At 39.2% G+C, this 17555-nt stretch overlaps 1 protein-coding gene across 1 annotated transcript; it reads right to left on the reverse strand.

Annotated features, from left to right (window-relative positions):
* Window positions 1–8105: 8105 nt before the first annotated feature.
* LOC110960311 (trichohyalin-like) lies at window positions 8106–15801 on the reverse strand. Its single transcript, XM_022207509.2, has 9 exons — window positions 12854–15801; window positions 12349–12496; window positions 12032–12137; window positions 9861–10017; window positions 9689–9769; window positions 9513–9599; window positions 9234–9363; window positions 9008–9099; window positions 8106–8730 (listed from the first exon to the last, which is right to left on the reverse strand). The coding sequence occupies exons 1-9, from the start codon at window positions 15641–15643 to the stop codon at window positions 8674–8676; spliced, it is 3648 nt and encodes a 1215-aa protein (XP_022063201.2). The 5' UTR covers window positions 15644–15801; the 3' UTR covers window positions 8106–8673.
* Window positions 15802–17555: the final 1754 nt, after the last annotated feature.

Consider the following 17555-nt stretch of genomic DNA (forward strand, 5'->3'; position numbering starts at 1 on the left):
GGGAGGGGTGGGAAAGCAAGGAAAACACAACACACATTTGGATACATGCATGACAGGATATGTGACACAGACAAAGTATAAGCTAACATTGAAAACTGACTCATAATTTACTCTTATGATGTACGGCTCTGACATTAAACATACTCCATATATAGCTAGCAGTAAAATTCAAACAGTATGTAAGTTAGCATAACAGTATAGTGAAGGCAATGCAGAGTTGACTGGTGGAAAAAGGGAGTTGGAAGCAGAGGGCTGGAGGAAGGTCAGCAGCAGCATCCCACAGTGGACATGGTGGAGACTGGACCAGCTGGTGGAACATCGACCGCAGATCTGAAGCATCCAGCTCTGGGACCAGGGACACTCGGAGAAATAGCACAGGGGGAAACAGAGTGAATGTACTGCAATAACGGTATACATATTAAATGTAAAGGTAGACAGAGAAGGGCTCAGTGCGTCAAGAAAAGTCCCCCAGCAGCCTAGGCCTATAGCAGCATGACTAGAGGCAGAACGAAGGGACGTCCAAGAGGGAGTCAGCTGTGCAAATGAAGACACAAGCCGAACCCCTGTGGGTCACCCAGTCAGCCCCAACTATAAGATTTGTCAAAAAGGAACGTTTTAAGCCTGGTCTTAAAAATAGAGAGGGTGTCTGCCTCCCGAACCCAAACTGGGAGCAGGTTCCACAGGAGAGGCGCCTGATAACTGAAGGCTCTGCCTCCCATTCTACTTTTAGAAATTCTAGGAACAACAAGTAAGCCTGCAGCTTGAGAGCGAAGAGTTCTACTAGGATAATAAGGTACTATCAGATCTTTAAGATATGATGGAGATTGGTTATTAAGAGCTTTATATGTCAGAAGAAGGATTTTAAATTCTATTCTGGATTTAAGAGGAAGCCAGTGAAGAGAAGCAAGTATAGGGGAAATATGATCTCTTTTGCTAACTCCTGTCAGTACTCTCGCAGCAGCGTTTTGGATCAACTGTAGATGTTTGAGAGAGCTATTTGGACAACCCGATAATAAGGAATTGCAATAGTCAAGCCTGGAAGTAACAAAAGCATGAACTAATTTTTCTGCATCACTCTGAGACAGAATGTTCCAGATTTTTACAATATTACGCAGGTGAAAAAAGGAAGTCCTACAGACTTGCTTTATATGTGAGTTAAAGGACATGTCCTGGTCAAAAATAACTCCAAGATTCCTCACAGTAGTACTGGAGGCCAATGTGATGCCATCCAGAGTAACTATTTGCTTTGAAAGCGAGTTTCTAAGATGTTTGGGGCCAAATACAATGACTTCAGTTTTGTCTGAATTTAGCAGTAGGAAGTTAAAAGTCATCCAGGTTTTAATGTCCTTAAGACAATCTTGCAGTCTAGCTAACTGATCAGTTTCATCTGGCTTCATAGATAAATACAATTGTGTGTCATCTGCATAACAATGGAAGTTAATACAATGCTTCCTAATAATATTGCCTAAAGGAAGCATGTATAATGTGAAAAGTATCGGTCCTAAGACAGAACCCTGAGGAACTCCATGATTAACTTTAGTATGCTCAGAAGAGTTATTGTTGACATGCACAAACTGGAACCTATCTGATAAGTAGGATTTAAACCAGTCCAGTGCTGTCCCTTTAATGCCAATCGAATGTTCTAGACACTGTAATAAAATGTTGTGGTCGATTGTGTCAAACGCTGCACTAAGATCTAACAAAACAAGTATAGAGACTAGTCCATTATCTGATGCTATGAGAAGGTCATTAGTAACTTTCACTAGAGCTGTTTCTGTGCTATGATGCACTCTGAAGCCTGACTGAAACATTTCAAACAAATTATTCCTTTGTAAGTGTTCACATAATTGATTTGCAACTGTTCTTTCCAGAATTTTAGAGAGAAATGGTAGGTTGGATATCGGTCTATAGTTAGCTAACACATCTGGATCTAAAGTGGGCTTTTTAAGCAAAGGTTTGATGACAGCAACCTTAAAAGCCTGTGGTACATAGCCTGTTACTAGAGAGAGATTAATCAGATCTAACATTGAAGAATTAATTAAAGGTAAAATCTCCTTGAAGAGTCTAGTTGGGATAGGATCTAAAAGACATGTTGATGGTTTGGATGTAGAAACTGTTGAAATTAGTTCAGAGAGACATATAGGAGTGAAGAATTCTAAAGATTCATCAGGTCTAACAGCCAATTCAAAAGCATCTGTGACATTTGTAGGAAGGGCCAGATTAATTTTATCTCTAATCATAACTATTTTATGTGTAAAGAAGCTCATGAAGTCGTTACTGGTTAAAGCTAAAGGAATACAAGGTTCAACAGAGCTCTGACTCTTTGTCAGCCTGGCTACAGTGCTAAAGAGAAACCTAGGGTTGTTCTTGTTCTCATCTATTAAAGATGAATAATAAGTTGTCCTGGCATTACGAAGAGCTTTTTTATAGATTACTAGACTATTTTTCCAAGCCACATACACTTCCTCTGAATTAGTGGAATACCACTTTCTTTCCAGCTTTCGGGATGCCTGCTTTAAAGTCCGCAGCTGGGAATTGTACCAAGGAGCAAGTCTTCTCTGAGATATAACTTTCTTTTTACAGGTGCAACACTATCAAGAGTTGTACGCAGTGAGGCTGAAGCATTATTAACATAATAATCCACTTCTGTGGAGGTAAAGTAATAATAATTGCCTTCTGATTTATCAGTAAATGTTGCTGAAGTAAACAGTGAGGGTATTATTTCCTTAAATTTAGATACTGAATTGTCAGACAAACACCTACTGTAATGATATTTGTTCTCAGCTGCTAAACAATCCTTTACTTTAAATTGAAATGTTATCATAAAATGGTCAGAAAGAAGAGGGTTCTGGGGAAATACTGTTAACTCTTCAATTTCTATGCCATAAGTCAGGACAAGGTCAAGAGTGTGATTAAAACTATGAGTTGGTTTATTTACATGTTGAGAAAACCCAATTGAGTCTAATAATGAATTAAAAGCTGTTGTAAGGCTGTCGCTGTCTATGTCAACATGAATGTTAAAGTCACCCACAATAATAACTTTGTCTGAACTGAGCACTAATTCAGATAAAAAGTCTGAGAATTGAGATAAAAACTCAGAATAAGGAGCAGGAGGACGATATATAACAACAAATAAAACTGGTTTCTGAGCTTTCAAATTTGGATGAGAGAGACTAAGAGTGAGATTTTCAAATGAGCTGTAATCAGGTTTAGGCCTCTGGTTCAATTTTAAACTAGAATGGTAGATTGCTGCTACTCCTCCTCCTCGGCCTGTGATTCGAGGAATATGACAGTTAATATGACTAGGGGGAGTTGATTCGTTTAGGCTAACAAATTCTTCCTGCTGCAACCAGGTTTCAGTCAAACAGAACAAATCAATCTGGTGATCAGTTATCAACTCATTTACTAGCAGAGATTTAGACGAGAGAGATCTAATATTTAACAAGGCGAAAGTGGTTAGCACTTTCGCCTTGCAGCAAGAAGATCCCCGGTTCAAATACCGACCTGGGATCTTTCTGCATGGAGTTTGCATGTTCTCCCTGTGCATGGGTGGGTTTTCTCCTGGCACTCCAGCTTCCTCCCTCAGTCCAAAAATATGCTGAGGTTAATTGATTACTCTAAATTGCCCGTAGGTGTGAATATGAGTGTGATTGTCTATATATGTAGCCCTGTGACAGACTGGTGACATGTCCAGGGTGTCCCCTGCCTTCGCCCGAGTCAGCTGGGATAGGCTCCAGCACCCACTGCGACCCTAGTGAGGATAAAGCGGTGTATAGAGAATGGATGGATGGATAAATCCATGGAGATTGAGTCACTTTTCGAGCCAGCCTCTAACGGTCATTCAAGGAACTGAAGTTTTTGGCATTTTTTATTGGCTATATTTCAGCCCCAGAAACTGGTACTTTTGCTGGAAAAGAGACACTCTTCAATATAGCTTGAAATGCAGCAATTAAACAATGCCTAACGCAGGTTTAGATGAAAATATTTCAAATAAGGGCTGTCTTTTGCAGTAAGGATTACTTTAAAGGCATTATGGAGGATGTTTTTTTTTTGTTTAATTTGTCTGATTCACATAAAATGAAAATACTGACCTTTAGTGGACTTGTATGTATGGTCTCTAAGAGAATAAAAAATTTAAAAAAATAACTATGGACATGGCAGGACCTGAAAAACATCAGCCAATCAACACGCTCGGACCGAGGTGTTTGGTTTGCTCCCTTTCCTGTCAATCAAAAATCTTCCGGCTCAGGCCTAGTTACGTAGATTACGTACGCCTTGGACTTACGTGTTTTCTGTATGTGTTGCTTTGGTATAGCTTCGTAGTTAGCTGGCGACTTGTTTTGCTCATCTTTTTTTACATAATGGCAGATAAAGATCCAGGGGGACCCAGCCGTAAAAGACAACTTCACGAGTCCTACGCAAGTTTCTGGAGGGAGGCGTTTCTTCGTAAATGTTAAGAGGGGGGAGGTTAGAGGGGGGTGAGGGAGAGGTTGTATGTGCCCATGTGCATGCTACGTTCAAAGTCGTAGGAAATTAAATCTCCTCTAATGCCTTTAATTGTAAATGTGTTATTGATTATTTGTTTTGTTTAGAATTAGGTTCATCATAGTGTGTCAGAGCCCAGGTTAGCATCTGCAAAGTCTAAAAGTCTTAGTTTACTCTTAAAGACTGTTCAACACCAAAATGTGTTCTATTTTTTATGATAAAAAATTGAGAAAATAAGTAAATCTTTAATAAACAGTTGATTAACATTCAGCTCAACTAATAATTTATTATTCCGCTCTTTTTAAAAATCTAGTCCAGTTAATAGCTTTTCCAGAGCATCCAGCCTCATGTTACTGTCTGACTCTTTACTAATGACTGCATACAAAGTCAGCAATAAATTTCTATACATATAATTGTTTTATTGTATATAGAAGTGAATGTTGATTCTTTTGGTGATACAGGATGTTAGTTAGCTTGCAGAGCCCAGAGTTCTGGTCATCATGTATCATTTCAGGACAGAAAATTACATATGTGACACCAAAGTGAACAAGTGCAGAAATAATCTTTCAGTTGTGATGCACCAAAATACAGCAGAACAGCTCACAGGTGTAGATTTATATCTATTTGGAAAACATTACCAATCAAGTTTGCACTTTCAGAATGTCAACTCACATGACTGCAGTTTCACACTTACAGGAGTCACAGGGAAGGAAAGACGAGTGTTGGGTTTTAATGAGGTATGATGTTCCTCTTTAGGAATGTGACTCGAGGAGCAGAGCTATGTCAATAGGAAGGAAGTAGGCAAAAATTAACGAATAAGATTGAGGGTTAAAAGTTAGAAAATAAAAATCCAAAAATTAGAGAATTAAAGAATTAGCGATTACACCAGTTCACACCAAAGAACCACACAGCTAAAATTAAAATAAAACAAGAGAGAACATACAAAACTGGAAAATCACTCAGAGAGTGCGGTACTCTGTCAAGGTTGTTCATTCCCACATATGGCATTGTCAGAAATGCAGCATCTTTTTGTAGAAATGCAGCATTTGTTTATTTTATTGTTTATTTGTTTATTTGTTTGTTTTTTACTAATGATCACAAATCATGACACCATAGAATGTGACCATTTAATATAGACGTACCCACAAACAAAATGATTTTGTGCTGAGCACAGGCATGCATGTCTAAGTGTATGTTATTTACAGACACCAAACCGCATGACCTAAATATGTAGCGGGAGACAGGAATTGAAGGGACTCAGAAACACCCCCACAATTTAATCAATTGTTCCTTGTATCATTTCTGATGGAGAAATTCCGATAAGTTCGCAGACGTCAATTTGTAGTAAAATTGCAATAATGAGATCATCAGCAGGCAGCTGACATAGTGTTTACTGGTTGTCATAGTTACAGTGATGCTGTGCCGCTATCTCACAAGGATACAGAAATCTTTAAGAAATCCATGGATCCAGACTTTAAGGCCAATCACTGCCAGAAACTAATCAGTTGGTCCTTGTGTCATTTCTGACCTTCCCTGAAACTTTCATCCAAATCTGTTCATTTGTTTTTGAGTAATGTTGCACACAGACAGACAGACGGACGGACGGACGGACGGACGGACGGACGGACGGACGTATGCTGATCGTACAAAATAGAACATTAAAGCTACAAGTAAACATCAAATAAAAACAAATCTATAAAAGGGGGTTTTCAGAAGTGACTGAAAAGAAGTTTCTGACTCTGCAAGCTGTAGGTTGTGGAGTGGAGCTTCAATGGATCGGGCCTGTTACAACACATCCTGCAAATGCACAATCCTATCAATTAATAAGACTCAGTATTGTAAAAAATAAAAATAAAAAATTGGGATCTGTCTGCTGTTGAACTGCACAGTCACACTGTCACTCTGAGCTCCACAGCAGAAAGACTGGCTTCTTGTTTTTGGTGACCAAATATTTTCATGTCATCTGCCCATGAGATGTATTGTCAGGATCTGCTGCATAATTTTGGGCCACATTTTTTGTTTTGTTTTGTTGCCTCAGAAAGAGGTAATATATGAAATAAACTCAATGCTAGGTGGCCTGATTCAGACTTTAGGCCACTTGTTGAACTGTTCTTTAGTTTTTTGTAGAATTTCTCTACAAGGGACAGTTACTGTTTGTTGATATCTTTCAAAAATCCCTTAACTTCATCTTTTCGAATTGTTTTCTGTCAGTCAAATACAAATAAAGTTTTGGAAATGGACAGAAAAACATGGACTATGAGTGTGAGCTGAAAGGTAGTCAATAAATAGATAGAAAATGAATAAGTTAATGTATTTAAAAATTTGACCATTATTGAATCATTTAAACATTTTATATATATATATATATATATATATACACACACACACACACACACACACACACACACACACTATGTTTTTCTATCATTGTGGGGACATACCATTGACTCCCATTCATATCTAACCCCTAACCCTTACCCTAACCCTAACCTTAACCCAGACCAAAACAATGGCTAACCCTAAAGAAACGCTTTTGCACTTTTACTTTTTTCAGTAACAACAACATGGCCAAGAAAACACTGTTGAAACTTGTGGGGACCAAAATGAGGTCCCCACAAGTGACATAGTTTTCGGTTTTCCTACAGTTGTGGGGACATTTGGTCCCCACAATGTAGCAAAAGCTAAAATACACACACAAACACACACACACATATATAGTGTGCAAAATTGCATGGCTTCATCCTGTAAATGTATTGTGTGACATTGCACTGTTTTTTGGATGCAGAATGATTTAGATTTATCCATTTAGGGCCTTGATTTATTGTTTTCTTGTAGTTTATCGATCAAACAATTACTTGATTAAATTTTTTAAATGATAGAAACTACAAATTTTAATTTTTGTTTGGCTGCCTTTCTGTGAAGCAACCAGACGTGAAAAAAACAGGAATGTTGTAGTAGTTTTTAGCATCACAGACGCAGAGCTGTTATTTATGGAGGCTCTCAGACAGATGTTATTAGACAAGGAGACAAATAGATATACAATACAGGTTTTTGTATGTAGCTTACATTATTCTAAGGGTGATCACAAATTAAATGGACCTGATCTTGCTTAATTTTTTACCCACATTTTTACCTGTTCATCTGAAAAGTGTGCATTTACCACACAATGTTAGATATTTTATACTGAAAAACATATTTAAGTGGTTCAATAACAAATAAATAATTTAAAATACATATTTTAAAAGGCACTTTCGCCTTGCAGCAAGAAGATCCTCGGTTCAAATCCCAGCCTGGGCCTGGGATCTTTCTGCATGGAGTTTGCATGTTCTCCCTGTGCATGCGTGGGTTTTCTCCGGGCACTTCAGCTTCCTTCCACAGTCCAAAAATATGCTGAGGTTAATTGGTTACTCTAAATTGTCCGTAGGTGTGAATGTGAGTGTGATTGTTTGTCTGTATATGTAGCCCTGTGACAGACTGCCGCCCAAGTCAGCTGGGATAGGCTCCAGCAACCCCGTGAACCTAGTGAGGATAAAGAGGTGTATAGAGAATGAATGGATATATTTTTAAAATACCAACTGATTGTCAACCTGTTGTTTGAATAATGGAGCAAAGCTCTCATCTCGACTTATGCAAATACTTTATTATCAGTGAAATAAGTCAGAATATAAATCATTATTTTTGTCCAATATTTTCAGATAGTAGTGAGCTACATGCAAATGTCATGAATTAATGTCTGCTTTTAACACATCTTAAGAAATTGATACAAGTTTCAGAAGTTGCAGTAAATGCTGAATAATTCTACATCTAGTGGTACAAAATGTTAACAACCAAATTTTAATGCAAATATTGATTCAATACGCTGAGTTACATTTTCATAAAAACCTGAACAGTTGCCTCCAAGCTACACAATCACAGCATGATGTACTGAACTGTAAAGTAAAATGTGAATGTAATTTCACTGTGATTAATTTGTTATATTTTAACAGGTACTGAATGCACATCTAAAAAAAATCTGTGCTTGTTGCTCCCTCTGGTGGTTTTCTGCTGCTTCTACTCACACACGACAACAAATCAATTTTTTACACAGTAAAAAGGTTATACATAATATAATGTACACTGTATAACAAGGAAAGTTACATTTAATGGCAGATATGTATTGAAACAGCAGATGCCAGCAGCCAATTCTTTTCAGAAAGACTCAAACAACTTCATTCTTTCTTGGATGGAAAGGCCTTCTTTTAAACTCTGGAGGAAAAACACATGCAAGACATAGAGATAAATGGAAAAATGGAAAGTAAATGAAAGTGTTACAGCTCTAGTTGGTGCAGCTGAAAGATTTAAAATGGGTTCATATAAAGTAAACAGTGTAAAGTAGCATCGATTAACAGATGAGATCACAATTACTTTCGAAAAATTCACGGAAATTATAAATACTTTGCAAAGCCTTTGGATTTGTACACTTCAGTTGGTGAAGTAACTGAAAACTGTCATGTTGATGCTGAAATTTTTATTATTTTTTTACCTTTGATCGAACTCCTCTTATTTGCCGCAGGAGGGACGATTTCTCCGCTTTCTTCATAAAAGCAGAGCTGTGTGAGTTTATCGCTGTGTTTTCTGGGGGAAAAAAAGGAAAATAAGTGCAGGGATGGAGAAAATAAAGGAGCATGCATTTTATCAACCATGGGCTGATAAAGCACACAGTAAAAAGGTGGCATTTCATTATATACATCAAATTAGTAGTGTCTCACCGTGGCTCTGTCCTGAAGGGTCTTTGTTTGGAGACCAAGTGCCAGATTTAAAATTTGCATCGTGTTGATGAGCTTCCCTCTGGCTGCTTGTATAAAGGGCCTGGAGCTTACTCTGGGCGTATACTTTGTCCTGTAAAACACAACACATATAGTTTTTTGTTAGATATTGAATGGAATTGTGTTGAGGTGAAATCTTTGCTTTTTTGTTTCATTCAAATTCATCCACAAGTTAAATTAAATACTAACTAAAACATGTTTGTATGAATGAAATTTCCATACCATTCGAGCAATCTTCAGCTCCTCTCTGAGAGATTGAGCTTCATGTCTAAGAAACTGCATCTCAGCCTCTCTGGCCCGCAGAATCACCTACAAAACAAGAAAAATACATGAGTGTCTGCATCATAAGGCAGCCCTAACGCAAAACGGCACAACTTTCAGTCAAGTTTTACACTTACCTCCATCTCATATGAGCTGTCAACATGTGATTGATTCCCATTCAGTGAGAAATGCAGCGGAGACATTTCATCTGTGTCTCTCTTAAAGGGAGAATAATTATAGTTAATCATTTCATCCTGTTCACTTTGATGAGATGTGCATACAAGCATAGAGACAACAGTATGTTTATACCTGTTTCTTTTTGAGCTCCTGGTTTTCTTTTTGATACAGCACCAGTGATTTTCTCTCGTCCTGCAGCTCCTGGCTCAGCTGAGTGTTTTCCAGGCATTTCTCGGTGTGCTGAACCGACAGAACCTCCAGCTCCTTCTGCAATAATTGGATCTCCTTCCTGGGATGATTAAGCAGAAACACAGACATACACAGGTTTCAGAAGAAAAGGACATACACTACCGTTTAAAAGTTTGGGGTCACTTAGAAATGTCCTTATTTTTTTAAAAGAAAAACTTTCTTTTCAATGAAAATAACATTAAATTAAACAGAAATACAGTCTTGACCTTGTTAACGTGGTAACTAGGTCTAGCTGGAAACGGCTGGTTTTTAATGGAATATTTACATAGAGGTACAGAGGAACATTTCCAGCAACCATCACTTCTGTGTTCTAATGGTATATTGTGTTAGCTAATGGTGTTGAAAGGCTCATTGATGATTAGAAAACACTTGTGCAACTAAATTGGCACATGAATGAAAGTGTGTGTTTTCATGGAAAATCTGAAATTGCCTGGGTGACCCCAAACTTTTGAACAGTAATGTATATTTGAAGATTTTTAGAGCTATATTGACTGAATATGGGGAACAAGACCAGGGAAATTACATGGCGTAAACATCCAGGTTGCAAGGATTCAAGCCAAAGACTCACTGGATATAGTATAAACCCTAACCAGTTATAGAATAGTTATTTAATAGAATACGAACTGAAACTAACAAACCTATTACAAGAGATTGCGGAAAATCTGCATCTTATCAAAGAAGAAATGATTAGAAATTGTTAATTTTTTTTTAATAGAAGAATTGACACAAATGTTGAGGCTACAGGAAGCATAATGGGAAAAGGATGGAAATGCTGTGAAATATTTCTGTATCAATGTGTATTTTTGGACATGTGTTGCTGATAAGGATTTGAGAGGAAATCATGGGATGCAGTTGTTCTAGTAGAACAGTTACATGTCTGATGTCTGTCTATAAAAATACGAAATTTGTCATTATTATTGTCATTTTATTTCATTTGACAGGTGACACTGATTAAGAATTTGCACTCATAGATGCCCATCTGTGTCCATGTTGTTCTCTGCTTTTGAGCTGTTAAAACAAAGCCTGAACTAACAACCTGCTGCTAATTCATTCAGTCCAATTCAGCAGTCTGGTTTATAACAGAGATTGTGCTGCTCACACTTTGTCTGAACAACATTAACTTACAGTAGGTCTTGATCCTGACTTGATGAGTCATAACTGTTGCATGAAAAGTCAGAAACCTGGGCAGTAAATTAGTTCAGTTCCAAAAAAATAACATGATATTATTCTTAATTTAACACCAGAATTAACCTACCAAAGGTGCATTTCTCTTTTTTTATGTGCCTTTTCTTCTTTATTTTATTTCTTTTAGTGACTAAATGTGACTCTTCCCGTTCCTGAGAGTTACCAACATATTCTGAATGTGATCTGCCCTAAATAAGAAACAAAACCAAAATAAACAACTGACCAATTGCATACCATAAACACAGTTACCAGTTTGTTGTATAAAGTAGACATCATAAAACAATACAACACAGTGAGATACAGTAGCCCTCAAATATACACTACCGTTCAAAGGTTTGGGATAAGCCAAACCATTTCATGTTTTCCATGAAAACTCACACTTTATTCATGTCTATCCATCTATTCTCTATACACCGCTTTATCTTCATTAGGGTCGTGGGGGGTGCTGGAGCCTATCCCAGCTGACTCGGGCGAAGGCAGGGGACACCCTGGACAGGTCACCAGTCTGTCCACTTTATTCATGTGCAAACATTATTTTCTAATCATAAATTAGTCTTTTAACACAATGTATCATTAGAAAACATAACAGGAGTGATGGTTGCTTTAAATGGGCCTCTGTACCTCTATGTAGATATTCCATTAAAAATCAGCTGTTTCCAGCTAGAATAGTCATTTACCACATTAACAATGTCTAAACTGTATTTCTGATTAATTGAATGTTATCTTCGTTGAAAAAAAATGCTTTTCTTCCAAAAATAAGGACATTTCTAAGTCACCCTAGTGTATGCTGCAGGAAAAGAATGCATGTTTAAGTCGCTTCAGTGTGAGAGAAAAATAAAAGTATTTTGAAAAATCCATTAGTGACTCACTCATATTCGATGTGGAGCTGTGTGAAGTCTGAATTTTCTCTGATGTGCTGAGACTGTCGGCTTCTCTCCAGCTCCTGTTTGTGAGCCCTTCGCATTGCTACGATGGCTGTGAAATGCAAAGTATGCAAGGCAATTATGCAATTTCACTAATCAGATGCCATTTTTAAATTTTATTATGGGTGTTTACAGTCCAGTGCCTGTCAATTACCACAGATAACTTCTCCATCCAAAATGTAATTCATTACTGAAGATGAATTTCAGTTTCTTTTGCCCACAGAGATTTATATTTGTATGATCTCTTGTTGAAAGTGATTTACCTGCCATTGTGGCAGCTGTCTCCTCCTGTAGGAGCTGGTCTTTCTCCCTCTGAAGCTCAGCCACCTCTTTCTGATGCTGCTGATTTAAATCTCCTAACAGCTTCCTGTGTGTTTCCTCCATAGTAGCGAAACCCTTGTCACAGGAGGCCTAGTTTGACATTTAGAAATCATTTTTTATTAATATATACATACAAGTACATACAGGTGCTATGGTACTATTATGAAGGGCTTCTATGTGCAGTGGATTTTGATGTCAAGTTTCAGAAATGTGAGCAACAAAGACACTTAGGTACTCCACAGTAGTCACTGTAATAATCCTAAACAGGTAAAACTGAAGAAAACTATTGATTTGGAAAATTTAAATTAGCAATGTAAAAGCCAGGAAAATGGATGCTTTCTTTATATTTAAAAGATATTTTTCTCACTCATTAAGAAACAGATTGCTTTATGAAAGCTGATATATGTTTTAAAAAATGCTTTAAACTATATAATTAGTGTTTATTACCTGGAGTTTTTCCAGATCTTTCTGATAAGCCTCCCTCATGGCCACTGCATCACCTCCCAGCTTCAGGATGCTGCTCTGGTCTGGTAGGTGGGATGTACTTTCCATGAAACAAGGTGATTTCTCTTTGGAAACACAAGACTTGATGTAATGACCATGCAAGTGTTTCATCTCCTCCTCATGGATCTGCTGCAGTTCCCTTATCTTCTCTTGAAAATCTGCTTCCAGTTTTTGCATCCGTTCCTCGTGAAAATCCTCAATCTTCTGTATGTCTTCCAGCAGTCTCTGGTTTCCAGTTTGTACAGTTATAATCTTTTGCTCAGCTCGCTCTAGTTCTTCTCTAAGTTCACTGTTGTCCTCCTGCAGCTGACATAAGGTTTGATTAAAAGCCTCCTGCTCGTCCATTAAGTTCATGTTCTGCTCTTTGCACAGACTTTGCAGTTTGGTCTGTAACGTCTCACTTTGCTGAATCTCCTGCTCTAAATCCAGGTAGAGCCTGTCTGACAAGTAAATTAACTTCGCCTGCTCCTGCATATAATTTAACTCCAGTTCAGAAGAGTTTTCCACGTTATGGTTCTGACTGCAATCGCTGACTGCTCTTTTATCATCTGGGATCTCTTGGCAGACTTGGCGTAAGAATTTAGCTCTTGTTTGCAGCCTGGATATGAGCCTCTCTAACCAGTTCAGTTCCTTCTCTGAGTCGACCTCTTTGTCTTCAGATTTCACTGGTTTTGCAGCTTCTTTTAAACCATCCACTGGCTCCTCATAATGAGCCAACTCCGGTGGACTGATATCTGCCAATCCTTCCCTTTGAACGTCTTGATTATCTACTTGAGTCAGATTTTCATGTTGTTGCTGGCATTTTAAGGCAGCATAAATGAGCTCTGCATCAGCACAGACTCTGCTGATTGCACTCTGTAAAGTTTCATCACTGACACAGTCGGTTCTCCCAGATTGCATCCTTTCTTCTCTTTTTAATGCTGTTCTTTGGGTGATTATGTTTTTGTACCTGTGCATGACATCTCCCTCATTCTCCTTTGATACTAAGGACAGCTGGAAAACACGACGTTGACTCTGAAGCACAGACATCATTTTCTCTACTACAAATAATTCCCTCTTTAACCACTTCTCGATACTTTCTATGTCATCCGCTGAGGGCTGTGTGTCACTTTTTATACTCTCAGCTAGTTTCTCATCATTCAGGATTTTGCCCTCTCCTCTGCAGGCATTATAAGATTCATGCTGTTGTTTCTCTGCATCCTTCTCCCCCTGCTGAAGACAAGCAACAACAGTGGCTAGCTGCCTCTCACAATCTGGAATATTAATGGCGGGAGCTTGAAGCCTCTCCCTGCAGGCCTGTATGATGTTCAGAGCGACCTGGAACCTGCCGACTAGCATCCTGCAGCGGTTCTCCGTCTCCTGGGCAAAGCGATGGTTCTGCTTTGCCTGACTGTGCAGCAGCAGACTGAGGTGCTGGGCGGTGGCTCGGCTCTGGGTCAGCTGGGAGCAGAGGTGGGGGTCCTGGCAGCTGATGTGACTCTGGTGTTCCTCCAGCCTTTGCGTAATGTCCCTTAGTTTCTCCTCTGTTACGTAAAGCTTGGTTTCAAGTAGCTGGATAACAGACATGAACCTTTCTGGACCATCTCCTGCAGTGACAATGTACTGGTACGATGCATCGACTGATCGAGAGCGTCTTCTTGAATTCTTATGAGAGCTATTAGACGTCTGGCAACTCTCTATTTCCTCTGTCCTGCTTTCATTTGGCTCAGTTGTTTGCTGTAGTCTGTCATTATGCTGAAGATACTCTGAGGTCTCCTCTTTCTGTTGAGAAGAGCCGCAGTTGCAGACTTTCATCACTTCATTTAGTTTAAGTTCCGTCTCTTCCAAGCTGTTACCCAAGACTTCCATCTTTAGCAAAACCTCACTCAGCTCCTGCTCCTTCCTGTCTAGGAGTCTCTCGTAGCCTTCTCGTATTTCCTGTGTTTCAGACTCTCTTTGTTGCACCTTCCCTAACGCCACCTGCAGCTCCTCACAGACTCTCTCATAGGAATGTTCCAGGTTGTAGTAGTGAGTTTCGTCTGTTTTCAAGCGACCTTGCAGCCTGCTCACCTCCTGGTCTGCCTCTGATAACTGGTTCTGCAGCTCTTGGCAGCGATGTTTGGACTGTTCTCGTTCCTCTTGCAGTCGCTGCACAGCAGATACAGTACAGGTCAGCTCCTCCTGAAGCTGTTGTTGTGCCTCCTCTATCTCCCTCGTCCATGTCTGACTCTTACTGAGGTTCTCCACCTGCTGCTCTGCCTTGTCCAACTTCTCCTGAAGGTCTTGGGAGTGTTGTTCAGCTTGAGCCAGACTGGCAGCCAGGCTTCTCCGTTCTCTCTCCTGACTTGCTTGCAGGAGCATGAGATGTTTCTGCAGTCGAGCTTCTTTTTGAGCCTGAGCATCCTCGTAATCATGAAGCTGAGCAGACACCTCTTGGAGATTAATCCGCAGTTGTTCTGCCTCCTCCTGGAGATGTTGGCAGTTCTGTAATTCCTGCTGCAGCTGTGTCAAGCGGGACTCGGTCTCCTTCCTCTGCTCCTCACTGATGCTCAGCTGGGACTTTAACGAGGCCACACATCGCTCCCACTCCTCCTGCTGCTCCTGGAACCGCCGACGGTCCTGCTCCAGGTGGGCTTGTGCGAGCGCCGTGGCATCTCCTGTGACCAGCAGCTGTGCTTGCTGAGCTACAAGGTCGATTCTTCGTCGTAGTTCAGCTTCTCTGGCTTCCTCGTGCCTCCTCTTTTGGGCCTCCATCTCAAGGCGGAGGTTGTGATTTATCTCCTGCAGCTGCTGTAAAGCCGAAGCTTGCTCTGGAGATGAGCTGGTGCCATTCTACAAGTCAATATACGATGCATAACATTATAATTCCTGATATATTAAAAGACCAGTTTGCATTTTTAAGAGAGAATTTGGACTCTTTTTGCATAAGATGAAAACTGTGAATATTGTTAAACATCACAGAAATTGAAAATCATGTAGGAAAGAACTTTTTTTGTGCAGCATGCAGCATTGACAGTAGTAACAATCTCATCTATAATGTTTGAAATATACATATGTGCACATCTAGTAGTGCTTTACAAAAGACTTAAAGTAAAAATAAGTCATTCTAATGCAATTCATTGACCTCATGGGTGCATAGTTTCAGTTTAAGATCTCTGCCTGCTTATTATTTATAAAATTGTGACTTTCTTCTAATCTTCTATTGATGTTTTTAGAATTGATCTTTTTTATATTTTCTTACTGCTTTTGCACAGTCTCGAGAACAGTCACTATGCATTTCACACAGGAGTATAGAGTGAATTCTGAAGATTTTTAAAACACTTTTTTCTCTCCTTTTTTGCAGTGGAGGGATTTTGCGCAGCAACAGTTTGTAGAACAGCGGGAATAGCTCCTCTTCTTACTGTTTCGAAGAGGTAACATCAAGAAAGAAGCCAGTTTCAGCTCTGCTTCTTTGCTCATGAACACAAACCAAGACTCCCACAAAAGATACTGACACTGGTTCAATGATTCTTCCGATTGGTAAAAACAGTCTAAACAATTAATTCTTACTCTTTTTTGCTCATTTTGAAAGCTGTGTTTGTGTAACATGTCACTAATTTGGTGAAGTTTTATCGATATAATGTTTGTTTTACTTCAACTGTAGGAAGTAAAACCATGCAGTGTAAGACTGGACTATTTCTATTTTAGTCAGTTGGGCCAGACGTCAATAAATTCTGGTGGCGAGGAATCTGCATGTAATGTCTTACTCCACCATTAATCATCATGTACATAAAACCTGTTAACTGTGCTGCTAATATCAGTTGAAATGGATATATTTTTGCCTGCTTTCTGCTCCATACTTGGGGACAAAACCTTGAATGGCTCTCTCTCTCCTGTTGCAGTTCATCTTGCAGATTCCTGTTTAGCTGCTGAAGTCGAGACAGTTCTCTCTGGGTTTGTTCCAGCTGCAGAGAAATATTAACAAATACAAACTCTTAAATGTTTTTTTTTTTTGCACTTCTCACAGAATTCCTGACTTGATTCAGCTGCTTGTTTTTTATAGTTTGGTATCATCACTTTGGTATGGCAGATAGTTGGCATTGCATTGTGGTGGAATTACAAATCTAATCTCACCTCTTTGACTAGTTGCCCAGTTTTCTGCTCACACTGAAGAGTTTCTTTGTCTTCTGTGCTGGCAGTGGTTGTCGATACCTGTTGCTCTTCTCTGTGGGTTTTGACATACTTAATTTCACTATGTGTGTTCGGATCTTCGTCAAAACCCTTGTCATTATGCAACACCTCTGTTGAATTAGAGCTGTCACTTTGGGTTCCTTTGGCATGCAGTGGTGCATCTGTCACAGAAGACAACACAGAAATACATGAAGTAGAGTGTGATATATGGCAAAACAATATCCATTCATCCATTATCTATTCACCGCTTATTCCTCATTAGGGTCACAGGAGGGCTGGAGTCTATCCAAGTTGACTTAGTGTGAAGGCAGGGGACACCCTCAAACAGGTCACCAGTCTATTGCAGGGCTACATATACAGACAAACAATCATGCTCACATCCACACCTACCGGACAATTTAGAGTAATCAATTAATCTCATCATGTTTGTGGACTGCGAGAGGAGTCGGAGAACCCAGAGAAAACCCAGGCATGCACAGTGAGAACATGCAAACTC

The sequence above is a fragment of the Acanthochromis polyacanthus genome, chromosome 21 (genome assembly GCF_021347895.1).
Source record: "Acanthochromis polyacanthus isolate Apoly-LR-REF ecotype Palm Island chromosome 21, KAUST_Apoly_ChrSc, whole genome shotgun sequence".
In the NCBI taxonomy this organism is placed as follows: Eukaryota; Metazoa; Chordata; class Actinopteri; family Pomacentridae; genus Acanthochromis; species Acanthochromis polyacanthus.

Excerpts from the sequence above, each read along its gene's own strand:
- LOC110960311 (XM_022207509.2), bottom strand. The coding sequence starts at position 15,643 with ATGGAGGCCCAAAAGAGGAGGCACGAGGAAGCCAGAGAAGCTGAACTA. Across the intron at positions 9,600-9,688 it reads ACAGCTCATATGAGATGGAG|GTGATTCTGCGGGCCAGAGA; the intron begins GTAAGTGTAAAA and ends CTTGTTTTGTAG. Across the intron at positions 8,731-9,007 it reads TAAGAGGAGTTCGATCAAAG|AGTTTAAAAGAAGGCCTTTC; the intron begins GTAAAAAAATAA and ends TTTTTCCTCCAG.